At 37.1% G+C, this 26,932-nt stretch overlaps 1 protein-coding gene across 1 annotated transcript in view; it reads right to left on the bottom strand.

The window, feature by feature from the left end:
* The window catches only part of AXDND1 (axonemal dynein light chain domain containing 1), a 71,661-nt gene extending 44,933 nt beyond the window's left edge, over positions 1–26,728 (bottom strand). The window contains exons 1-11 of the mRNA XM_064478046.1: positions 26,695–26,728; positions 26,158–26,344; positions 23,978–24,150; positions 23,466–23,569; positions 16,331–16,451; positions 15,673–15,758; positions 13,575–13,631; positions 12,264–12,366; positions 10,913–11,034; positions 2,776–2,916; positions 1,971–2,075 (exon numbers count right to left, since the gene is read on the bottom strand). Of these exons, the coding sequence (XP_064334116.1) occupies positions 1,971–2,075; positions 2,776–2,916; positions 10,913–11,034; positions 12,264–12,366; positions 13,575–13,631; positions 15,673–15,758; positions 16,331–16,451; positions 23,466–23,569; positions 23,978–24,150; positions 26,158–26,236 (1,091 nt within the window). The 5' untranslated portion in view covers positions 26,237–26,344; positions 26,695–26,728. The remainder of the gene's footprint in view (positions 1–1,970; positions 2,076–2,775; positions 2,917–10,912; positions 11,035–12,263; positions 12,367–13,574; positions 13,632–15,672; positions 15,759–16,330; positions 16,452–23,465; positions 23,570–23,977; positions 24,151–26,157; positions 26,345–26,694) is intronic.
* Positions 26,729–26,932: the final 204 nt, after the last annotated feature.

Here is a 26,932-nt window from a genome sequence, read left to right as displayed (position 1 = left end):
CCACAGCTAGAAGGGGATATGCCATCCTAAGGGACTTGGGAGTTTTATGTTTGGTTTTTGGGTTTGGGGTTTTCTTCTGTTTTGTTTTTTGGGGGTTTTTTTTCTGGTTGTTTTTAAGGTAGGAGTAATTACAGCATATTTGTATACTGATGGGACTAATCAGGGAGAAAGGGAAAAATCAATGAAACCGGAGGAAGAGGGAACATTTGCTGAAAATACCTTGAGCCGGTAAGAGCAGATGCAGTAATACACGAATGGAGACACTGGCCTTAGAAAGGAGACAGTTCATCCACAGTTAGAATGCATGAGCACAGGTGCAGGTGGGTGAGAGATGTAGGGGTGAGAGCTTGAGTTCTCTTCAGTTTGTTTCTACTTTTTAGAAGGCAAGGTCATCAGCTCAGAAAGAGGACGGAGAGATGGTATCAGAGGTAAGAGGATAGAAGACAAAGTATAGAATAGTTATTTACTAAGACAGGAAGGGTGAATCAGTTAGAGTAAACAGCACATTCAGGGGGCAAAAAGCGATCAGGGTATCACTCTCATTCTAGCAAGGAATAAAACAGAATAAAAGAATATATGTTTGAATTTATATTTGTATACATTTGTATTTTTCTTGACATTTAGAAAATACAGTTACTCTTTAACACATCTTAAAAAAAGCGAAAGACAATGCCTGATTAAAAGGGACATAAAGTAATGCAATGTATAGTCCTAGACTGGGTACTGGTTTGGAAAACCCAATGTAAAATTTATTTTGGGAATAACTGGAAAAATTCAAATATGATCTAGGTAATTTATGAAGCAAAAATTTGCTGAAGTAGGTAGAGATTGTTGACTAAAAAAAAACCACGCTGTATATACAATTTTGGTTTTAAAAAATGCCATGTGCATAGAAGAAAGTTCCACAAGAATATTCACTAAGGTTTTTACAGTAGTAATCTACAAGTGGTAAGACTGTGATTTTTTAAAATTTATTTTTGCTTGTCTGTATTTTCTAATTTTCTTATAAGGCATATGTACTGCTTCTATGATAATATAATAATATTATTTCTCAAATAAATAAAAAAATTAAAATGCAATCAGATATATCTTTTGACATATAACCCAAGAGCTTCCTAGTAATCAGAACTCTAACAGAAAATGAAATAGAATAGAGGTCAGCAAACCACAGCCTAGGGGTCAAACCTGGCCCATCACTTGTTTTTGTATAGTACGTGAGCTAAGTATTTTAACCTTTTTTATTTTTTACATATTTAGTTTACTTTTTATATTTTTAATGGTTAAAAAACAATAGAAGAATAATATTCTGTGACACATGGAAATGTTATAAGTTCAAATGACAGTGTCGATTAATAAAGTTCTATTGGACACAGTCATGTTCTGGTACTGTCCTTGGCTGCTTTTGCACTACAACGGCACATGTCACAAAGGCAGTTGCATCAGAAACTGTATCTCACCATCTGGCCCTTTATGGAAAAAGTGTGTTAACCTCTGAAATAGAATAAAAATATTAGGACCACAGTAGGTTCACTAAAATCTAAAAAAGAACTAGACTCACACCATTAACCAGGAAAACGCAAACAAAAACCAGATAAATTCCCATATTTATCAGATTGATAAAAGAAATGGGTAAAAGGGAAATCTCACACAATGCTGAGAGAACATACTGGTACAACTACATTGTGGAATATTTGGTAACATCTAGCAAGACAAGGCTATGCACATCCTATGACCCAGTAATTCCACTTCTAGGCATATACCCCCAGAAAACTCTCACACAAAGACACTTAATAAGATGTGTATTTCAACAGCACCTGGAAGAGTTAATATATGCAATGAACTTTACATATATTAACTCCTTCAGGGACTTTTGTAACAAAAAAAAAACTTCAAATGTTTCTATAAAATTTTGTTTCTTGAAATAAGGTGTGAAGCAAGTATGACATAATGCCTAACATTTGGTGACTCACTTGGCATTCTTCTCAGCATCTAGAAGAGCTTGTGCCAGATCCCTGTGGGCCCTCTCTGCTTCCTTTGTTAATTTCACATCATGTGCCCGAACCAGACACAGCTCCCTGAAATAAAGCAAGCAAACTTTGTATTCACAGTTGAGGACATTGAAAACGTTTCTACCCAGGAAATCAGATTTATACTCAGGAATCTTACCAGCTATCATGTGTACATCTTGTGCTAGTTTTTTCACCTTATAAATCAAATCAAGAAATCTAGTGTAAATCTAGATGAACTCTTACCGGGTTTGGCAATGAAATCAGACTGACTAGAAAAGGCAGAAAGAAGATGGGAACATCCTCTAGAATGGAGTGAAGACTACAGGCAAGGCCTTAAGGCTGCTCTATCCTACCCTCTGACATGCCTGTCCTATCTTGCCACTAATCATTTTTGCCACTAATCATATTGCCACAAGATAAGATGATCACTAAGTGTGACTGCCATATTATGCTTATTCTCTCTGGGATTTGAACCTTAACATCCATAATCATGGCACTGCTCTGTAAACCTGATTACGATAAACATTTCTATTTTGGAGGGAAGAACAAGAGTCTTTTCCCTATCAAATATACACAGAAACCTAGCTTTGTGTTAACCTGTGTAACACGAGTCTCTGTATATACATCTACATCTATATCCAGGTCGTTCTGTTCTCTTGCTAACCACGAAAAGAGAGTAAGAGAGTCCTTATCTTTAATCATTTTCCTTTCCCTGAATATTTTTAACTCTCTTTAGAGACATGGCTTTGATAATCACAGTTTCTACCTGGTCAGCTCCTCAATAACATTCTTAAAATTGTACAATTCTTCTAAAATGCGCTGGTCTATCACTCGCTGAGTTACCATGTCTTTGTAGAAGTCAATCATCTGCCGGGCAAGTTGGTCAAGCAGTTGTACATACCGCTCTCTGCATGAAAAAGGAACACAAGCCATCATGAAGAAGAAAAGGAAAAAGGAGCCAGAAAATAAGTGAGAGAGAAAGTAATGTTAGGGAAAGAATTAGTAAAGAGACACACACAAACAATAGGTGGGAAGAACAAGATAGGAAAAAAAAAAAAAAAAAGGATCTAGCCTGTAAATTTCTGTCATGCTCACCCAGTGAATGAATTGCGGAGAATGTTAACCAGAGTCAAAATTATTTGTAATATAATGTCTGAGATGTAAAACAAAATAAAGGTTTATTTTATTTCTTCTTCTAAATTATAAACTCCATGAGGATAGAAACTATGTCTTACATATTTACACACTTACAACATCTGACAGAGTGTTTTGAATACAGTGAAATTTTTATAAATAGTTAAATTCATGAATAAAATCACCTTTTGCAAATTGATCAAAATGTAAAAAAACACCAAATGCTTAAAAAGAAACAAAGACAAAGAAGTCGTTAGGTACAAAGAAGTAATTTCTCTTCCTTCTGAATAAAACCAAACAAAATATTTGGAGATGATCACAGATGATAAACCATAAATACCATAACTGAGCAGTCTTCCTGTATATTAAATGTGATCCAGGTGTTATATTCTAAGCCTGAGATCACAGAATTATAGTATCTTTGAGTTGGAATGGTCATTTAGCTTGATTTCTCACTCCCTGAAAGAATTATCCCACCCTTGCTTAAACACGTAAAGTGACAAGGAGTTTATCCGCTCAACATGCAGTTCATACACTGGGAAGTATTAATTTTAAATCACTTCCTTTAGGGATTTCCCTCCTGTCAATTCAGAGACAAAAGACTCTGAAGGGCCTTCCTATTACAATACAATTATATCCATCATAAAGCATACTTTTTGAGGCATTACCAGGCTCAAAGAAAGAAATAGAAGTCTCTAGGGTTAAGAAAACATAACAACAAACCAAATACAGTAAGATAAGAATGCCGTGGAAGGTGATAAGCAGTATTCACTAGGCAAACCCAAGGTCAGAGCTGCCCCAGTGAAAAATACCAACATTGGGTTCTAGGGACTAAGCCCTGGGCCTGCTTCAAAGTGGCAGATCTGAGTCTAGGACTATTGCATAATGCCAGGATTCCAGAAGGGAGAAAATACAAATCTTCTCTTCAGGAAGCAACCATGATTTATATCTTGATGAGTTCATGATTAAGATTAGCCAAGTATTAGTTACACAAACAAAGATTTCAAAATACTCATGTAAATAAACCATCATTAATGAGACTCAGAAGAAACAACACATAGTAGACTTAGATACCAATGGTCTTCATGTATCAGAACTATCAGATTTAGAATATAAAACTATGCATGAAATGTTTGAGAAATAAAAGATGGAATCTAAAAATGAATAAGCAACAAAAAACATATCAAATATGATGAAACAGGAGGGAGGATATAGCTCAAGTGGTAAAGCGCATGCTTAGCATGCACAAGGCCCTGGGTTCAATCCCCAGTACCTACTCAGAAGATAAATAAATAAATCTAATCACCTCCCCCACCACAAATACGATGAAACAGACAGGGACATAAACTAATACAACTCTGAGGGGAAAAAAGTAATTACCAAACTGTAATAAAACTCAACAGACGGCGTACAGCAGAATAGAGGTAGCTAAAGAGAGGATTAACGTCCTGGAAGAAATACCCAGAATGCAGCACAGAGACAAAGAGATGAAAATAATGAAAAAGAGATAAAGATATAAAGAGCACAGAATGAGAATGTCCAATATAAATCTAATCAGAGCTCCAGAAGGAGGAAACAGAGAATAGAGAATAATCATTCATCAAAGAGATCATCACTGATAACTTTCCATAATTTGTGAAGAACATTCATCCACACATAGAACTGTGGTATAGATATAGGTACAGGAAATACAAAAAGAAATTCAGAGGAACGAAAGTCACTCTCCTGCTGAAATAATGACAACAACAAAAGACAAAGTATGTGAAACAGCAACTTAAGATCCTGGTTTTCAGGCAGTAAAAGCAAGTGACCCTTGAGAGACAAGAAATAAATAAGGTAAGCTCTATGACTGCTTCGACTTGCTGGCTTGAGAGAGTTTTCAAGTCATGCCACAAGGAGAGGGAACCCATGAGGACGCCAGAGGACTCCCTGATTTAATGAGACAGAGCTAAGAGTGCAGAAAGATGAAAGTGGCTAGACTGCAGAGGACAGGATACCAGAGAGAAAAGAGCTGCATGGAGAGACCTCTGGAGGTCTGCAAAAGGTCCCCGTCAAATACTCAGCTAAGTAATGATCAGGGCGTAAATGTGAAGAAATCACCTGAGACCGTGGGAAGAACCATCCAAAAGGATCAGGGATGGGAAGGGAAGAGGTTTAAACAGGTGAAGCACAGGGGATTTTTAGGGCCATGAAACTCTTTGGCATGACACCAAATTTTGAAATCAACACTGACAAATTAGCATACTTTCTACGTGTAGTATATATTTCACTAAGAAAATCTGCAAGAACTGGCAATGTTTAGCCTGAATAAGACAGGAAAGACAAAATGGCTGTTTTCAAATATTTAAAGAGTAAAAGAAAGAATGGACTTATTCTGAGGATTTCCAGAGTACAAAATTAGGATTAGCAGGTAGAAGCTACAGGAAGGTAGATTACACTTACATGAAGAAGGTGTTTAAATTTTTTATTATGTAAAGTTTGATACCCAAAGCAGTATGTGCAGTGTAAATGTGGAATCACAGTGATGAAGTGACTATATGCAAACACTTTATAATTTCTACTGAGATATAATTTACATGCCATAAAATTCACCCTTTTAAGGTGTGTACTACTGTTCAGTGTATCCACAAAGTTGTACAACACTCAGCACTACCTACTTCTGGACTATTTTCAATATCCCAAAATATCCCTCAGTGGTCCCCATTAGCAGTCATTCTCCATTCCTCTTTCTCCCAGTTCCTGGCAACTACTAATCTACTTTCTGTGGATTTGCCTCTTCTGGACATTTCATGTAAAGGAATCATACAATTTATTATTTTTTGTGACTAGCTTCTTTCATTTAGCATCATGTTTTCAAGGTTCACTCACATTGTATCATGTATCAGTACTTCATTCCTTTTTATGGTTGAAAAACATGAATTTGTCAAAACCCACAGAACTGTACAACACAAAGAATAAACCTTAATGTAAACTATGAATGTTCGTTAATAATCATATCAGTACTGGTCCATTAATTATAACAAATGTATCACATTAATACAAGGTGTTAATAATGAGGGAACCTGTCTATGGAGAAGGGAGGAGCATATGGAAACTCTGTATTATTTGTTCAATTTTTCTGTAAATCTAAAAGTAATCTAAAAGAAACTTTCATTTTTTTTAAAAGAAAGTCAGGTAAGTATATTTTTTAAAAAATGAACAGGGAGAAAATATTAAGTACAGTTGACCCTTGAACATTGCAGGGGGTGGGGGGCCCACCCATGCAGCGTAGAAAATCCATGAACAGCCATCCCCTGGTATCTGTGAGGAACTGGTTCCAGGACCCACTGTGGATACCAGTATCCATGGATACTCAACTCCCACAGTCCCAGACTTACAAGTTTGACCAACCACAAATCATGTAGTACTGTTATTTACTGAAAAAAATCCATGCATGAGTGGGCCTATGCAGTTCAAACTCATGTTGTTCAAGAGTCAACTGTATGTATATTTTAAGTATATTAAAATATATGAAAACATAAAATAAAATCACATATATGACAAAAGAATAGTTTCTGGAATAAAGAAACTAAAACCCAATAACAAAAAGACAAACCATTCAATTTACAAACAGGCAAAATATTTGAACGGACATTTCACAAAAAGAATATACAGTCAATAAGCTCAGGAAAAAGTGCTCAACATCAATAGATGGCAAGGAAATGCAAGTTAAAACTATAATGACATCCTATTTATTACACACCCATGGCCAAAATTAAGAAGACTTATAAAACCAAAGGCTGGCAAAACATTGTTAGTGGGAGTATATAATGGTACAAACACTTTGGGGGAAAAGTATGATAATTTCTTATAAAAATAAACTTAAACCAACTTTATGAACCATCAATCCCACTTCTACGTATTTACCCAAGAGATGAAAACACGTTTTCACACAAAGATTTCTATAAGGATGCTTGTGGTAGCTTTATTCATAACAGCCCCAACTGCTAACAACTCAGTTTCCATCAATAGGAGATCAGATTAACTGCTTTTTGATCCATACATACAATGGAATACTACTTAGCAACAAAAAGAAACAAACTACCCATATATGCAACAACGTGGATGAATCTCAAAAACATGCAGGGGGGGAGGGTATAGCTCAGTGGTAGGGTGCACGCTTAGCAATCCCCAGCACCTCCAATAAAAATAAATAAATGAACAAATCTACCCCCTCCTCAAAAAAACTTAAAAAACAAAGCAAAACATGCTACATGAAAGAAGCCTTACATGAAAGAGCATAAACTATATGATATGTATGAAGTTTGTATGAAGTTCCTAAATAGGTGAAACGAATCTAAGGTGGAAAGAAGTCAGAACTTCTGGAGAAGTGGGGGTGGGCATTTACAGGGAAAGAGCATTAGGGAACTTTGTGGGTTTGGATTATTCAAGTGAAAGTATTTGTCAAAAGTCAACAAATGTAGGCAAGATTTGTTCATTTTAGTATATGTAAATTTTACTTTAAAAAGGAGAATAAGGCAAATAAATAATGAACTCTGATTACTGATATACATGCTGAAGTATTTAAGAGAAATACACTGATGTCTGGGTTTTACTTTGAAGTGCATGAAATTGGTGGGTGAATAGAAGGATGGCTAGACGGACAGACTAGTGACAAAGCAAGCAGAGTAAAACGTAAATGGCAGAATCTAGATATACGTGTGCTCACAGTAAAATTCTTTTAATTTTTATGGGTATTTGGAAATTCCCATAATAAAATATTGGAAAAAATAAAAATAACAACAATGAGGAAAAAAAGTTAGGTGCCTGTATCCAAAGATATTTGTAGTGTCAACCAAAAAGAATTACTGCAGCAGCCCTATTTCGGTGTAATCTGAGAGTCCTATTCAGCTCAGACCCAATCTGGCAGTTATTCTTCCCCCTGTAAACAATGATTCTAATGAAAGTGTTTCACATGAAATGCCCCTTCTACAGCAACAGGCCTCAGAGGCAGCTGCATGTAAAGCAGACACACACAAGCTGATCAGAAAGCACTCCATGAGACATTGAGCAGAAAACTACAGTGACGAGCAAAAGGCTAGGGGCTGAGATCATGCATGGTGTCACTGTTTACTGGGGACCTCACAGCAATCTTGTGAAGCAGGGAGGGCTGTGTAAGATACCAGGCTCAGGACAACAGAAGTCTTCCTCATCGACGGAGGGCCCTAGACCTTCAGAAGAGCTCCCACCACAACAAAACGCTGGGTACCAGATTATTCTGGACCTACTGAGCGCTTCACCATTCCACAAACACATCATGAATGTTTGCAGCAGTCACCCTGAAACCTCATTGCTTATCCTCACCTGCTTTGTATTCTCAACTCCAACTTCACCCCATTCTAAATCCTTAGCTTTGAAGCCCTATTCTGATCCTATCTCTAGCACTTTGGAGTTAAGATTTTTGTCTCCCTAGTATCTGGCTCAATTTTTCTTAAAGGATTTTGGCTGACCTGCCTGCCCATCTCTTTCAGCCTAGACTTCCAGGAATAGGACCCCATGCAATTTTGGCCCCTAGAGGCTAACTCCTGAAAGCAGCCGTTCGAGTCACACTCAGACCTACTCCTCATAAAAGGAAGATGGGGATACACGGTCAGTCATCTAGTTCCTCTGCAATGATTCTTCATCTATCTTCCCCGGCTTTGTTCTTAGAAGGACAACTCAGACTTTAGCTGTCCCTATCCTCGTTCTTATTTGGCATTCTCCAGCTTTTGGTGGTGTTCCAACGACTTCCTCCTTAGTAGCTAATCTTGACCAGTCTCTTAAGAATGGCTTTGCTCCTAGTTCCTCAGCACTGTCAGACACGGATACTCAAGTTTCCATAAATCAGAGAGTGGACAAATAAGGCAAACATATCATCAATTCCCATTCCGGAGAAATAGATATTCAGAGAGATCTAATAACTTGCCTATGGCTCCATGGCAAGTCAGTTGCAGAGATGTAATCTGAAGACCCAGTATTCTAATTCAACTATTCCCTGCAGCTTTTTGCAAAGTGCCGTAGTCATAAGAAGAGTTATAGTAACAACAGTATTTCTCATCATAATCTATAATAATCATATGTACTGAGCACCTACTTCTGGGCTCTATTTAAACTTCACCACAATTCTATGAAGCATCTTAATGCCTGACACAGAGTAGACACTCAATAAATATCATTGATTGATGAATGAACATACTGAAACAACAAATGAAAACAAACGAGCGTATGAAAATTTCACAGTAGCTACTAGCTTCATTTACAGATAAGAAAACTAAGGTGTAGACTTTTACCAATGCCACACACCTAGGTGATGACTTAAAACCAGATTGGTCTGTCTCCACAATCTATACTTTTTCCACTATTTCATGTAGCACTTCATTCCTAGTCATAAAAGAACATGGTGTCAAACATCCTAACAGATATTACCTTTAGGCAAATGGGACCTAATTAAACTTACAAGCTTCTGCACAGCAAAGGAAACCATAAGTAAAACAAAACAACAACCTACGGAATGGGAGAAAATTTTTGCAAACAATGAAACCGACAAAGGCTTCATCTCCAGAATATATAAGCAGCTCGTAAGACTTAATAAGAAAAAAACAAACAACCCAATCCAAAAATGGGCAGAAGACCTAAACAAGCAATTCTCCAAGGAAGAAATACAAATGATCAATAGGCACATGAAAAAATGCTCAATATCACTAACTATCAGAGAAATGCAAATCAAAACTACAATGAGGTATCATCTCACACCAGTCAGAATGGCCATTATTCAAAAGTCCACAAATAACAAATGCTGGAGAGGCTGTGGAGAAAAGGGAACCCTCCTACACTGCTGGTGGGAATGCAGTTTGCTGCAGGCACTGTGGAAAACAGTATGGAGATTCCTCAAAAGACTAGGAATAGACTTACCATACGACCCAGTAATCTTGCTCCTGGGCATATATCCAGAAGGAACCCTATTTTGAAATGACACCTGCACCCCAATGTTCATAGCAGCACTATTTGCAATAGCCAAGACATGGAAACAGCCTAAATGTCCATCAACAGATGACTGGATAAAGAAGAGGTGGTATATTTATACAATGGAATACTATTCAGCCATAAAAACCGACAACATGCTGCCATTTGCAGCAACACGGATGTCCCTGAAGAATGTCATTCTAAGTGAATTAAGCCAGAAAGAGAAAGAAAAATACCATATGAGATCGCTAATATGTGGAATTAAAAAAAAAAAAAGAACAGAAATACAAATAGAAACAGACTCATTGGCATAGAATACAAGCTTGTGGTTGCCAAGGGGGAAGGGGGTGGGAAGGGATAGACTGGGAGTTCAAAATTTGAAGATACTGACAGGCATATGTAGAATAGATAAACAAGATTATACTGTATAGCACAGGGAGATATATACAAGATCTTGTGGTAGCTCACAGCAAAAAAAATGTGACAATGAATATATGTATGTTCATGTACAACTGAAAAATTGTGTTCTACACTGGAATTTGACACAACATTGTAAAATGACTATAACTCAATAAAATAATGTTTAAAAAAAAAGAAATTACCTTTAGGAATTTCTCGACTGATATATTTTTACCATAGAAAATATAACAGAAATGCACTTAGGGCCCTTATTATCAATAGAATAGAGAACTGTACTTTTATGATTTTTCTTAAAAGCAGATATAAACATAATTCTAACATAAAATTCAGAAGGAAGCTGGGACACTCCATTCAGTAACAGCTCTAACCTGATTTTGGACAGTAGTTCTCCTCTATCTGCACAGTCCACACTGACTTGTCGAATAAGTTCATGAAATACTGTATTGTAAATGGTCTGTTCCTTCTTCAATATATGAAGTAGTTTGTGCATCTGGCAAAAAAATAAGATAATCAGTATTTACTGATAACACAGTATTTATTGATGGTAATCAGTAAAAGCTATCTTAGAGATTAAGCACTTTAAGTGTGAATAAATTTTAGAAACACCTTGACTAATTTGTTCACTTACATTTTCCTTTATAAATATATATTAAAATGGTACATTATTTTTAAAAATCTGTGTCTAACATGCACCTCTATATGAGGCACTGAGAAGGTCACACCTGCCAAAAACACAAAACCTGAATTGAATCATAAGAACACATCAGACAAACCAAAATTGAGAAACATTCTACAGATTATCAAGGTCAAGAAAAACAAAGAACAGTTTCAGATTACAGTTGTCTAAAGGAACATGACAACTAAATGTACTGTGACCCTGGGATCTCAAAATAGAGAGGGAACTAGCTCTAAAAGCCATTAGAGGGACAACTGATAAAATATGAAATGTGAATATGAATATACTACCATATCAATCTTAAATTTCCTGATTTTGATAATTGTATTATGGACTAATAAGAGAATGTCCTTATTCATAGGAAATACATCGTGAAGTTTTTGGTGGTAAAGAGGCATGAGGTTGCCATCTTAACTCTAAAAAGGTTCAGAAAAAAATCATACACACAGAGATACATAGAGAGGGAGAGAGAATGAGGAAGCAAAATAGGGCAAATGTAAACAAGTAGAGGGTCTGGGAAAAAGTCACACAGGAGCACCTTATATTAAACTTGTCTGTAAGTTTTAAATTCTATAAAAATAAAAATTTACAGTACAAAAGAGAAATAGCCCCATAAAAGAAAAACTCAGTATCAGTGAAAGAGCTCTTTTATTAGGTACAAAATAAAAATTATAAGTGGTAAAAAAGCACGGTTTAATTGGCAGTGGTTTTTAGTGGTACAATAATAATAAGGGTCTTATAATCAACGGTGCCTTTTATTCAGTTAAATGCAGTAATAATAAAACTAACGATTAAATATACAGTGTTTACCACATGCCAAGCACTGTTCCAGGCACTTTATGTTCAGTATGTCATTTAATCTGCACAACAATCCTATAAGGTAAATAATTATTATCCGTAATTTACAGATGAGGAAATCAAGGCACAAATACGTTAAATGACCTGCCTAAGGTCACCAGCTAATAAACGGCAGCAGGGCCAGGATTCCAATCCTCCAGAGCACATGCTCGTAACCACTAGTTAACACTGATCTTCGCAATTACCTTGGTTGGCCCTGTATATTCCTGATTTTCCACACCAGCCCTCTCCAGCATAGTATCCATCACATCATTCAGCTGGACCACTTCTACTCTTTTATTAGGTTTCCTAAAAGATTAAGATGGCAGATTTATGTAACGAGTGTTAGGCGAAAGGAGTATAATATAGATAAAGAAAATGTACATACTACGGAATATTAATGGTATTTTAAAGCATTAGACCTGTATGTACTAATCTAGTGGGATATCAGTAATACAGTCAAACAAAATACAAAAAGAAATGTAGATAGTATGATTCTCTTTTTCATAAAAGAGAATAATGTACCCCCCCTAAAAAATTCTATACACCGATTGTGTAGGTTTGCAAGAACACAGCAGAATGTGGAGCAATAAACACCGAGCTGTTGATGTTGGCTACTTCACAATATAAAAGTCAAAGGACAAAGGAAAGATAAGAAAAAAAAGACTATAGCAAAATGGGGAAATACTAATGGTTAAATGCAGAACATAAAAGTATTTTATATAAGATCCAGCAATCCCACTTCTGAGTATTTATCCAAAAGACTTGAAATCAGGATCATGAAGAGATATTAGCACTCCCACGTTCACTGAAGCACTCTTCACAATGGCCAAGATGTGGAAACAACCTAAATGTCCAACGATGAATGAATGGATAAAGAAAATGTGGTATATACATACACTGGAATATTATTCAGCCTTAAAAAAAAAGAAGGAAATTCTGCAATATGCAACATGTACCCAGAGGACAATATGCTAAGTGAAATAAGCCAGTCACAGAAGAACAAATACTGCTTGATTCCACTTACACGAGGGATCTAAAACAGTTAAAACTCATACACTCAGAGAGTGGGATGTTGGTTCCCAGGGACTGTGGCTGCAGGGAGAAGGAAATGGGAATTTGCTAATCAACAGCCGTAGTATTTCAGTTATGCAAGGTTCTACAGTTCTGCTGTACAACATTGTGCCTATAATTAACAACACTGTACTGCATACTTAAAAATTTTTAAGAGGGTAGATCTCATGTTAAGTATTCTTACCATAATAAAATAAAATAAAATTTTAAAAAACATTTAAAATGGTTTAAAAAGTGTTTTACAGCATTTCAATATTATAAATATGTTAAAAAATCAACATGCAACTGGACAAGTGAAAACAGTGATTAGATGACAGAATTGCGGGCAATTATTTTCTTGGATTTCTGCTGTAAGTTTAATATTTTTGTGTAATAAAGTACCAATAAAAAGGAGTATATGTGCATATAGCTATTCTTTACTTTCAAAAACAAACTGTACTCACATGGATGGGAAGAGCAACAGTCTATTTTCACTGTCTGTAAGGAGAGTAGTATATTTGCTGCAATAAAGAAAGCAGGTAAGTGTTATTGTAAGAAAACTGCCTAGCCTGTTTATCATATAACACAACATGAAAAACTTAAGACCCCACAGAATTGAGAAGCTTGGAGACAATCAGAGAGGCCCATCGTTTTACACACAAGATCATACCTAAACAGCCCTAGACGTCTACAGACACAGATACAATACTACTTAATATTTAAAACATCTTTTAGTAAAAAAGGTTTAATCACATTCCTCAGTATATCACAATATGAAAATTTCTTTGATTCTTTAAAAAAATGACCTTTCAAAGGTGGAAGAATGTTCCAAGAACACTGAAGTCAACAGTGACGTGACTAAACAGGTTACAGAATTTGTAAGAAGCAAAGACAAAACTAGAACCCAGTTTTCCTGATGCCCAGCTTACATATCTGTCCTCTGGAAGTACCTGTTTATACCAAAATGGGTATCACAATAAGAACCTCATGGTAATCCTTCAAATTTATTATTTATACATTTTTTTCTTCCCCTAATTGAAAAACATTCCTTTGGTTCTACCCCCTACTGGAACACAATTGGTTAACAGGAATTTAGATTAGTGAAAAATCTTCAGGGAATATAAGGACTCAAAGTAAAGTTTCAAAAATGAGTGTGTGAGAGGGACTAGATGCAATGATACCCCAGGAGCAATGAGCACACCTGGCACCAAGATCTTGGTTTCTGAGAACACTTCACTAAGAGGAAATGGTACTCCTTTGAGAAGTGATTCATAGCTCCTTCCAGAGCTGGAGTCAGTAAAGACTAGATGAACCTGAATATCTTACTGAGCCAGAAAATACGAGAACATTCAAAGAATGACATGGCCATGCCTAAAGAGTGCAAGAGCCAGCTCAAAGGGGCTGTCATTGGCAAAATCAGGAAAAGCTGAACATCAATGATGGCAAAGAATTATAACCCACTGAAAAAAAAGAAATCTATTAGCCTATATTGTAAAATGGCAATTACAAGAACGATAGAGCTAAAAAAGATCAAAAAGATCTATAACTAGTGGGTTGCTAGGAAATACACACCAAAGCACTTAGTGGGAAAGGGTCATGATGTTTCCAACTTACTCTTCAACAGTGTATGTGTGTATGTGTGTATGTGTGCGTATTAATGCAAATGAGGCAAAATGTAAACCCCCAGTGAGTCAGGATAGATGTGGGACGTCCCTGTTCTATTTTTGTAATGATTTTATAATTTTGAAATATAAAAATTAAAAGTTACCCAAAAAATGAGTTCCATTTAGTTCCCTCTGGCAAAATATTGTTCTGAAACTCGTCATCAGGAAATGCCAAATAACATACATACTGGACAAGGTAAAAAGAATGACAGCTTCTGGATATTTTACTGTAAAACCTAGTCCAAACTTCTAGTTTTTTAAACTATGAAATATTCAAGTGCTGTCTCAGAAAATAAAAGCAAGATCTCATTTTCAATCCCATAAGCAGGAATCAAAGAAAACTGGAAATGACTAGCTTGAAGTCTAGAGCTAAGCCCTAGAGTGTGCATTATGAGATTCCAGCTTAGAGAGCTACTTTCCTTCGTCATTGCTCAAAACCACTCCTGAAGAGGCACAGCAAGCATTCAGAACAAAGATCTACTTTTTAAAAATCAAAATTAAATAATAGGAAAAGACAGAGAACAATTCAGTTGCTAAAATCTCAAACTCTTTTTTAAATTGAAATATAGTTGATTACAATATTGTGTTAGTTTTAGGTGTACAGCAAAGTGATTCTGTTATATACATAGTTTTCAGATTATTTTTCACTATAGACTATTACAAGATATTGAATATAGTTTCCTGTGCTATACAGTAAATTCTTGTTCCTTCAAACTCGTTTAGGACTCTTTTCCATTAGTTTTTGATACATTTCTTAAATTGGACTAGAATGGTAAGCCAAATGTTTACTCATTTCAGTGCAGATACTGCCTGGGAACACGAGGGCTCAGGTTGTCAAGGTCTGTGAAGCAGGACACAGTTCAACTTGTCGGATATTCAGTGTATATCAAGTACTCACTCATCGTAGCACTCCAGACCTGAAACTCCTGTATTTGACACAATATGGAATTCTTCAGGAATCAAAGTATCTGTTAGTTTCTTTGTCTTAAAAAGAAAGAACAACGAGAATAAAAACGTTAGTAGGTGAGTTGCCCATATTCTAATTCCTATCCCAAAGGGATACTATTTATTAAGAGATTCTGATTAGACAAATAGCAATATTAGTAACATGGGTCACGGCTAGTAGTAATTAACTTTTAGCAGAGCACAAATTTAAAAATTAACCATGAATTAAAGAACAACCTCGGTTTTAGTATGAGTTACACAAAAATTTATTTAAAAATTTTAAGATCTGTTAAAATTCAACAGAATTTAAAATTCACCTTAGCAACATGCCAAAAAATAAGAATTCTACAATGTTAAACTGTAGACTCCTTTGTTAAAAAACCAAGTCTCCTATACTGTATTTTCTAGATTAATGTAATTAACTGTAGTTCGGAAAATAGCTTAAAACAAGATATCTTTGATCTCCCACTAAATGCCCTTTTCTAAAAATAATTAGAAGGTGCTATGAAAACATAAACCATGCAGGCTGTTACAGTATGACATAGCTTTATTTTGGGGGGAAATTTTTTTTAAAGTAGGGGGGGCTGGAAATTATTTATCAAACATTTTACCTTATGAGGAACAATGGCACCATCATGTGACTGTAACGGACGGTTGGTCTGTGGGGGACAGACTGTGCTCTCCTTGGTCTCTCCTTTAACATACTTAACATCGTACAGAAAAGAAATATCCCTAAAAGTAAGAAATACATATTACAAAATAAGTTTCTGTTTGGCTACTGGATAAAAGAGGGTGAGGTCCACACACAGCCTTCTATGGGCAAAAAGGGACACAAAACTGGTCTCCTTAGTTAATACTTTACACTAAGAAGGTTGAGGCGTCAGACATGAGCTTCCCCCCACATTCTCCATCTTCTCTACCTCAAATTACTCATTCTCCTTTCCTTTAATCTCAGTTTTAAGATGTATTCTCTTCCCCAGGATTACTTCCTCCACTTATGCCCTTGATTTCATCTTTGCCCACATCCTCAGGCATCTCATTCCATCAATCATAATTTCTATGTATCTCCCCCTCTCTTGGTCTCTAACTTAAGTCTTTCCCCCTTCTAAAAAAATCTTCCCTTGACCACGCATTGTTGTCAAGTTACCTTGATCATCTATCTATCTCTCACTTTCTGCTAAACATCAGACTTCTTAAAATTTCCCTGCAATCGGATTTCATCCCCATCTCTCTTCTGAAATCATTCTCCAGAAAGCTGAGGATGACTTCTCACAGCTAAGTCATCAGTTCGCATCTTCCGTTATTCTCCTGGAATATTTTCCAGGGTGGACCACCTCTTGTTTTAAAAACACTCTCCTCTCCTCTATGCTGTGTGACTGGACTCTCCCTGTTCTTCCGTCCTAACTGCTCCTTCTTGGACTTCTCTGGGACCTCCTGCCTACCAAATGGAAAAGCTCACACCATTCTGCCCTCATCCCTCTGTTCTTATTTCCCTACACTTTCTCCCTTGGAAATGCTATCAGATCTCACCTCATCAGACTTGTTACCTTCAGATACAACTAAATAATTCTCCCACATTCTAACTTTTCACCCTCCTCTATTCACTAATTCTGTCAGCACCACCACTCTACTCATTAAAATCTCAGCATCTATCATTGATTCCTTCCCATTCTTTGTCCTCAACATCCATCTATCACTAATATTTAGTAATTTTACAGTCACCCTGTCATTCTAGTGGTCAGGCCTCTTGTCTCTTCCCAATGCCAGATCACTAGTCCAAGCTGTCATTACTTTTTTGTGACTTTTCATGTCTCTCTAGTATATTCTACATACGTCTGCCAGATTCATCTCCCTACAGCACATTTATAATCATGCCACTTACTGCACATAATTTTCAAATGCCTCTGCCCCTCCCTTCAATTTTAATTGACCATTATGTAAAATAATATGGAGGTTCCTAAAAAAAAAATAGAACTACCATATGACCCAGCCACCCCACTTCTGGATATATATCCAAAGGAAATGAAATCTATATCAATGAACTTGGGAGTACAAGTTCATTGCAGTATTATTCACAAAAGCTAAGACATGGAAACAACCTCAATGTCCATTGACAAATGAATGTATGAAGAAAATGTGACATACATATACAATGGAATGACAGTCAACCTTTAAAAGGAAGAAAATTCTGCCATTTGTGACAACGTGGATGAAACTGGAGAACACATGCTAAGTGAAACAAGTCAGACAGAGAAAGACAAATACTACCTCGTCAGAGGAGGGAGTGGGGGAGGAGGTATACAATAAGGAGATGTTGATCAAAAGGTATAAAGTTTCAATTATGCAAGATGAATAAGCTCTGGAAATCTAATGTACAGCATAGTGATCATAGTTAACAATACTGTATTGTATACCTGAAATTTACTAAGAGGATAGATCTTAAATTCAGTCTTCTTACCACACACACACATACACAAATGGTAACTATACAGAGGTGATGGACATGTTATTTAGCCTGATTGTGGTGATCTTTTCACAATGTATACACATTTATCAAAACATCAAGTTGTACACTTTAAATATATACAATTTTAATGTGTCAAAGATAACACAAAGTTTTTCTTAAGCAGTCCTCATGATCATGGGGTATCAATTTTTTTTAGACTTTTTTCATTTACAATGTATTAAGTTTCTGGTGTACAGCATAGTGAGATAGATATATATAGAAAGAGAATATATATATATTCTTTTCTATTACATGTTACTACAAACCATTGAATATAGTTCCCTGTGCTATACAGTAGGACCTTGTTGTTTACCTATTCTGTACATAGCTTGTATCAGCCAATTCCAGACTCCCAATTTACCCCTCCCTCCTCCATTTCCCCTCTGGTAACCATAAATTTGTGTTCTATGTCTATGAGTCTCTTTCTGTTTTGTAAATAAGTTTGTGTCATTTTTTAATTCCACATATAAGTGATAGCATATGATGTTTGTCTTTCTCTAGGTCCATCCATATTGCTACAAATAACATTATTTCATTTCTTTTCACAGCTGAGTAATATATATATATGCCACATTTTCTTTATCCATTCATCTGTCAGTGGACACTTAGGCTGCTTCCATGTCTTAGCTATTGTAAAAAGCACTGCTATGAACATTGGGGTGTATGTGTGTGTCTTTTCAGATTAGTTTTCTCTGGCTATATGCCCAGGAGTGGGATTGCTGGATCATACAGTAACTCTGTTTTTAGTTTTTTAAAGAGCCTCCATACTGTTCTCCATAGTGGCTGCACCAGTTTACATTCCCACCAACAGTGTAGGAGAGTTCCTTTTTCTCCACACCCTCTCCAGCATTTATTATCTGTGGATTTTTTTATGATGGCCATTCTGACTGGTGTGAGGTGATACCTCATTGTAGTTTTGATTTGCATTTCTCTAATAATTAGTAATGTTGGCCATCTGTATCTTCTTTGGAGAAATGTCTATTTCAGTCTTCTGCCCATTTTTGATTGGGTTGTTTGTCTTTTTGATATTGAGCTGTGTGAGCTGCTTGTGTATTTTGGAAATTAAGCCCTTGTCGGTTACATCATTTGCAAATATTTTCTCCCATTTCGTATGTTGTCTTTTTGTTTTGTTTATGGTTTCCTTTGCTGTTGCAAAAGCTTTTAAGTTTAATTCGGTCCCATTTCTTTATTTTTGTTTTTATTTCCATTACTCTAGGATACAGATCCAAAAAATATTGCTGCGGTTTATGTCAAAGACTGTTCTGCCTATGTTTTCCTCTAGAAGTTTTATAGGGACATCAACTTCTATGACACCAATAACCGCTAGAGAATTGGCCAATATAGCTCTGTTTTGTTAGCTAGAAACAATGAATGTTTCATGTATATGTATATATACAGAAGCAACACTTCTTTATAAAGGAAATATTGGCTTGGTGACTGTCATTCAAAGTTTCCAAAGAGTAATTTTACTGTTTGGAGCCTTTGTAGTTTTATTCTTGAAATCTTATCTTTATTTTTAAAGGAAACATGTTTTATTTGTTAGAATATAAGTTTTCATTAAAAAAGAGACATGTTCTATTTTTCATAAAACCCTGTGGTAAATCACCTGCTTCCACTCTTCCAGAAAATCTATTTTTGTTAAAAAAAAAATACAAAAACAAAAAAGCCTGATTCTTAGCCATACATAAAAAACTGGATTTTACTGGACTTTAAGAAATACTTCATCCCTTTTTCCGCCCCTAGATTATCAAACTGAGTTCATACTTCAAATTCTCCAAGTCATCACTGGTTGACTTACATACATCAGTAAGCATGGGTTTTATCTGAAGTTATCAGGGAATAAGTTATTTCAGAGATACTGATTTTCCAAATAAGTGAGGTATGCTTTTTAAGCAACACTAAGTCTTTCTGAAATGTATTTAAAACTTTGCAGCTTTCTTAAACAGAATACATGACAATATAACCTTTTTGATAATTCAGTTAATGACTTATGAAGCTAGAACTTCCCTGAAGACTGTCTGGTTGTTTCTGAAACTTGAAGCAGTACTGGAATACAGCAGGCCCTGGTGTGTGTTGGATACCCTCTGCGGACTGGAGAGGATGGAAAATGCTTTCCCAGATACCCTTGCAGCTGGGGTTCTGGGTATGAACCAAGTTCCAAAAGTAGGTGCACTTTTGCAAGATTTTGGAGGTAGAAGTGAGGCAGAAACCAACTTCCCGTCATGTTTTAAGCAGATTCTGCCTGCAACAGCATGCAAAAGTGGTCTTCCTGAAGCAACATTCCAGAATCCATCCTCCAGCTGCCCGGGTCCACAGAGGCAGTCCAGTAACAGTAGCAGCAGTGACAGCTTCTTGGTTTCAGTTTCCTGATTCCTGGCTCACAGCTAAGGGGGTATTTTTTATTGCAATATAATTCACATATCGTAAAATTCACCTTTTTAAAGAGTACAATCTACAAAACTATAGTACATTCACAATTTACAACTTTTTTGTAAGTTCATAAAGTTGTACAACCATCACCAGTATCTTAATTTCAGAATATTTCATTACCCCAAAAAGAAACCCCTTACCTATTAGCAGTAATTCCCCACTCTGTTCTCCCTACCCCACGCCCGGGCCCCTGGCAACCAGTAGTACACTTTTTGTTTCTATGGATTTGCCTATTCTGAATATTTCATATCAAAAGACCTTTTGGGAATGGCTTCTTTCATTTAGCATAACGTTTTCTAAGTTTGTCAGTCTTGTACCATGTATCAGTACTTCATTCTTTTTTATGGCTGAATAACATTCCATTGTATATACTAAGTTATATTTATCCTTTCATCAACTGCTAGACAGTTGGGCGGTTTCCACTTCTCGGCTGTATAAACAATGCTTCCATGAATATTCATGTAAAAGTTTTTGTGCATACATATAGTTGCAATTCTCTTGAGTATATACCTAGGAGTGGATTACTGGGCCATATGGAACTTTACGTTTAACTTTTTGAAGAGCCAAGCTATTTTCCAAAGAAACGATACCATTTTACAGTCCCACCAGTAACATGTGATACTTCCAATTTCTCCACATCTCACCAACATCTGTGATTGCCTGCTTTTTGATTATGGCCATCCTAGTGTGTGCAAAACAGTATTTCACCGTGGTTTGACTTGCATTTCCTTATGGCTAATGAGGCTGATGTGCTTATTGGCCACTTTTATCTTCCTTGTACAAATGTCTAATTAAGAGGGCATACTCTCGAACTTATGTGACAGCTTCCATGAAGGGTTAATTCCATCCTGCTCTGGGAGTGACTCCCAAAGTCATTACTTCACACAGTAGCAGCAGTGACAGCTTCTTGGTTTAGCTTCTTTAGCCCTTCCAACATTTTGTAAATGCTTGTTTTCCTGCTTAAAATATGTAGAGCATTTTATTTTCTGCACTGAATTCTGACTGATAGAGCCGATAGAGCCATTGAAAAGTATTACTCAGAGGCTATTGTCTTATTTTGTATTTTCCTGCTGCGCTCCAAATATTTCAGGTTGCTAGACAAGTTACCTCTTGCTATAAATGCTATTAACTGTGGACACATGTGCTCATTTTCTACTGGTGCCACAACAAATTATCACACATTTAGCAGCTTAACCAACAGTTTTATTATTTTCCAGTTTGGCAGGTGAGAAGTCCAACATAGGTCTCACTAGGCTAAAGTCAGTCTGTTGATAGGGCTGTGTTCCTTCCCAAATGCTCCAGGAAAGATCCATTTCTGTGCCCATTTGTAAACAGAACTCAATTCCTTTTGGCTCCAAGATTGAGACCCCTGTTTCCTGGCTGTCAGCTGAGAGCCATTCCCAGCTTCTAGTAGCCAATGCAGTTCTTAGCTTGTGCCCTCCCTTCCTCTATCTTCAAAGCCAGCAGCGGCACGCTGACTCCCTCTCACATTTCTAATCTGTCTTCCTCCCCCTTCTGCCTCATCCCTCTGACCCGTCCAATTTCCTTCCTTTTCTACTTAAATGACTCAGGCCATCAGGTTGGGCCCATCCTGATAATCCGGGATAATCTTTCCATCCTCAGTCCTTAACCTTAACCACATCTGCAAAGTCCCTTTTGCCATGTAAGGTATGTGTTCACAGGTTCCGAGGATTGAAGTAAGGACATTTCAGGGAGGCCATTATTCTGTATACTACAGTACAGGTCTTCACATTTTAAAAATTTCAAGTCAGAAGTCATTTGACATTAAAACGTTAATGTCAGTTTATTGCTGCATTCAGATATAGCTGATTATTTTTTCAAAGTACTTCAAACATCTCATAACTACTGGTGATTATATTAATAATTATAGCCATGACCTGAAGGCATAAAATACAGATACTTTATGGCACCAAAGCCCCAGGACACAAAAGTCAATAGCCTAAATTTCTGCCCTTTTTCTAGCACTGAGACATAGCTGAGTAATAACTGCTTAAACTTAATCATGATTTCACGAAGGCTCTTGCATTCGTTATCTCATTGTATGCTTTCCACATCCCTGGGAGGGGCACAAAATGGAGCAAGTCTATTATTCCCTTTCTACAAATGAGAAAATGGAACTAAGAAAGACTAAAGAATGTCCAAGTATTAGTAACTGTGTACACTTACTAATAAGTGATACTTCAGTAAGGAGCACGGAGGGAGTAAATTGATAAGCGAACCATACACAGAAAATGAGCAGGTCACAATCTTCACAGGGAAAATGCTGACATTTTGAATATTTTTAGGAATGATATAAAAACAACAAATAGAATTTGCTGATTTGATCTGGAACAGTATAAAAGATAAGGGTTCACTTTGAAGGAAACCAGGGATTAAGCGCTTGTTTTTCAAGATTTTCGAGGTTATAGTGTTATGTTACCTAGTTCTTCTCAGATGTATAAATAAAAGAGGTCCTAAAGGCATTTTGCCTGTCTGATCTTGTCCTTTCTACTAGGGTACAACAAAGGAGCAGGAGAGTAAGGGGACAAAACACAAAGGCATGCAAAAGCTAATTTAAACAAATGAAACGTAGGTAAAGCCAGCACCTACTGCCATCCTACTGATAATAATCATACACAAAAAGGTGCTCCTATGCCCTCTTCAGATTGTATTCTGGTTCATCAAAGATACTGCAAGCTTCAGAATCTGAGTCTATGATTTTTCCAATTCAGCTCCCCGCAAGGAAATCGTTAAGAAATGAGAAAATGACACTCTTCATCTACATCTACCCTACTATCTTCCTTCTTTACCTTCCAGCTCCCGTTAGGGAAACGGGATGGTCAATCAGGTATTTGAACTTATTCCTCCGAATAGGGTTCTGCCAGACGTGGTCAACAAGCCGCGGAAGAGTAACCTGCGAAAAAGGAAAACATGAACATACAGCAGAGGGCGCTCTATTCCAATGAAATCTACTCTTAATTGGTTTATACTAAGGGCATCTAGGCAGTCTATGGAAAAAAGAGCAGAATTCTTACTCAATACTATGGAGAAAGACTAAAACTAGACCAACTCAATACTCAAAAATATCAAAACGAAGATTACCAATGATCATTTAGGTAAATCACATAAAAACAGGTTAACGGAAATACTCAAGCATTTCCTTGGAAATATTTGTGCAAAAGATTTGTTTTCAACCTAGAAAATTAATTTTAAAATATTTTTGAAGCAATCTGGAATATATAACATATGCTCAATAAGTACTTAATGAACTGGATACCAAAAGATATAAATGTTCCCAAACTTCATGTATGTATATACACACCTTTGGGGTCTTACTTTTCTTAGGAGGCAGTAAGTTTTCAGGACAAGGACCAGCATTGGCTGCATAGGTCAGAGAAAGCAGAACTTCCTCAGGAATGAACTCATTCTGAAGGGGAGGAGGCAGGGGTTTTGACCGATCCACCAGACTTCTTTTCTCCCTTAGTTCAGGAAGTCCTAAGACAGTAATGGGAAAGAAAAGCTTACTGTGGTTTTTTTTTTTTTTTGAGAGTTAGATTCCAGGGCTGCCTCATCATCTATATGTTTCTGTTTGTAACAGAGAATAGCAACAATAGTCAAAAATCTGAAAAAACACCTATAGTCAAGGGGAAAAAGAAACCTCATATTGCCTGCCCTGCTCACTTACATCAGACATGAGCCCATGAACTCAGGTACAAAGACCAACCTTCATTATTCCAAATTCAAAGTTGGAAATTAAACTCACTTCACTTGCTCAATTAACTGGGGCCGCCTGGAGATAATGGGAATGTCTACCTCCCTTTTTTTTTTTAACTTTTTTTTATTGAGTTATAGTCATTTTACAATGTTGTGTCAAATTGCAGTGTAGAGCACAATTTTTCAGTTGTACATGAACATACATATATTCATTGTCACATTTTTTTTGCTGTGAGCTACCACAAGATCTTGTATATATCTCCCTGTGCTATACAGTATAATCTTGTTTATCTATTCTACATATGCCTGTCCGTATCTACAAATTTTGAAATCCCAGTCTGTCCCTTCTCACCCCCACCCCACCCACCGGCAACCACAAGTTTCTATTCTATGTCTATGAGTCTGTTTCTGTTTTGTATTTACGTTCTTTTTTTTTCAGATTCCACATATGAGTGATCTCATACGGTATTTTTCTTTCTCTTTCTAGCTTACTTCACTTAGAATGACATTCTCCAGGGACATCCATGTTGCTGCAAATGGCATTATGTTGTCAGTTTTTATGGCTGAGTAAGTATTCCATTGTATAAATATACCACATCTTCTTTATCCAGTCATCCGTTGATGGACATTTAGGCTGTTTCCATGTCTTGGCTATTGTAAATAGTGCTGCTATGAACACTAGGGTGCAGGGTGTCATTTTGAAGTAGGGTTGCTGCTGGATATATGCCCAGGAGGAGAACGTCTATTTCCCTTTGATGTGGAAATGACAAAAAAAATCTCTCCTCAAAACTGTCAAATTATTTAGTAATTTTTTCTATGTAAGTTCAAAGGTAAAAAGTTAAATTGAGAGGATATTTATAGAGAGGAAGGGGTTTAAAAATAAAACTGGGATTGTTGGAAATGAAGAGTGGAATAATTTGAGCACATTAGTAGAGTAAGGCTCAGCAGCGTGCTCTCAGCTTGACGAAGGCAAAGTAGTTATAAAGGGAGGGAGTAGGGCTAACATGGTAAAAGATGTCCTACTCAGTCAGTCAAGGAGGGCTGGGTTTTCACTCTTTTGAAAGAACTCTCCACTAATCCATGCCCCTCATACACTATGGTTTATGTTAATTTCTGTGAGGAGGTACCATGCTTTGATCACCATCAAAACCTTTAAAGTTCATATTATCAAATTTCTATCTCTTGAAAGTCTGGGATGGAGTCAGAATATCAGAGGAAATAGGAAAAACAAAAGTTGGGGGTGGGGGCTTTAGCAGAATCTCAGCTAAAAACAAGATGAAAGTGAACTGGAGGAAGCTTTAACGTGGGGAGGGTAGGAATGAGTCTACATGATTCTTGTTCAGTACAAATCTGCATTTATCTGTGTATGAATGACAATCTTCCGTAATTATTTCAGAGTAATTGCTAAAACTTGATACAAACTGGTTCTCTACCAAGTACAAAAAAAGTAGTTTCATACGAGTATTGGTATTTAAAATAGAGTGAATTTTAAAAATAAGATAAAAATAAAAATAAAATAAAATAGGGTAAATTTAAAACAATATAAAACTCACCCGCATTTGAAAAAAACAATTACACAGTTGTTAGATGGAGCAGTGAACAGAACTCTCACTCAAAAATACTATAGAAGGAATGGCTTTTGATTGTATCGAAACAAACGTATTGAAAAAAAAAAAAAAGCTAATTAAGATACCCTGAAAGCTCAGATTTAAGGAAATGGTGAGCATATTGTGGCTTCTGTCTAAGGCCATGATTATCTTTGTGTGTGGGATCCTTGAAGAACTTTACCTGTCTCTTCCTTGGATGCAGAGACTTTCAAACTTTTGCCCTCAGTTCTAGACGTGGAGGGCGTTTTCGGGAGCGACATAATAAGCAATGTCTTCTACCACTCCCTTTAGCAATTTGAAATATCCCTCCAGAAACCTAGAAACAAATCAGCCGCATATTGGGATTTGGGCAGGGCTGTCACACTGACCTGCAGGCAAAAATAAAAGAACCGTTAAGTGTTTATATTAAGTTTGGAGTCTACAATCCACCTAGCATGGGCTTTCCTTCTTTGGGGAGACTTCTAGGCTCTCCCAGGTCCTCTGACGCGACCAAGACGCCTGTGAGCGGAGGTGAGCCTGGGCCCAGGCTGCGAAGGGCGCGCTCGGCCCACCCCTCCGACCCCCCCGACGGCGGCGGCCGCTCTCGGCCGGTCTGCTCGGCCCCCGCCGCCCCCACAGCCGGCGCCTCGTGCACGCCGCTCCCCGGACGCGCGGCCGGGCAGAGTTCGCACCGTTTCTGCGTCAGGAGTGATGGGAAACGGACACTTGCAACCCGTACCCGTAAGTCGTGTTTCCCGCCAGACAGCGCGTCGCCTCGCCTCGCCCCAGAGCGCCTGCGTGTCGTCATAGAAACGCAGGACCCCGTGCCTTCCACCCCTCAGTGGGGGCTGCCTTCGGCGGTGCCGGCGGAGGAGCAAGGCAGCTAAGAAACACTCCCGATCTCTCGAGGACTCGATGTGTCTTCAATCACAGCACAGGTTCAGTAGCAATGGGAATAAAAACGTTTGATGGAGCCG

This window comes from Camelus dromedarius, chromosome 23, assembly GCF_036321535.1.
Source record: "Camelus dromedarius isolate mCamDro1 chromosome 23, mCamDro1.pat, whole genome shotgun sequence".
NCBI lineage: Eukaryota > Metazoa > Chordata > Mammalia > Artiodactyla > Camelidae > Camelus > Camelus dromedarius.
Note: the sequence above shows the minus strand (reverse complement) of the source record. Positions and strands in the feature narration are given on the sequence as shown.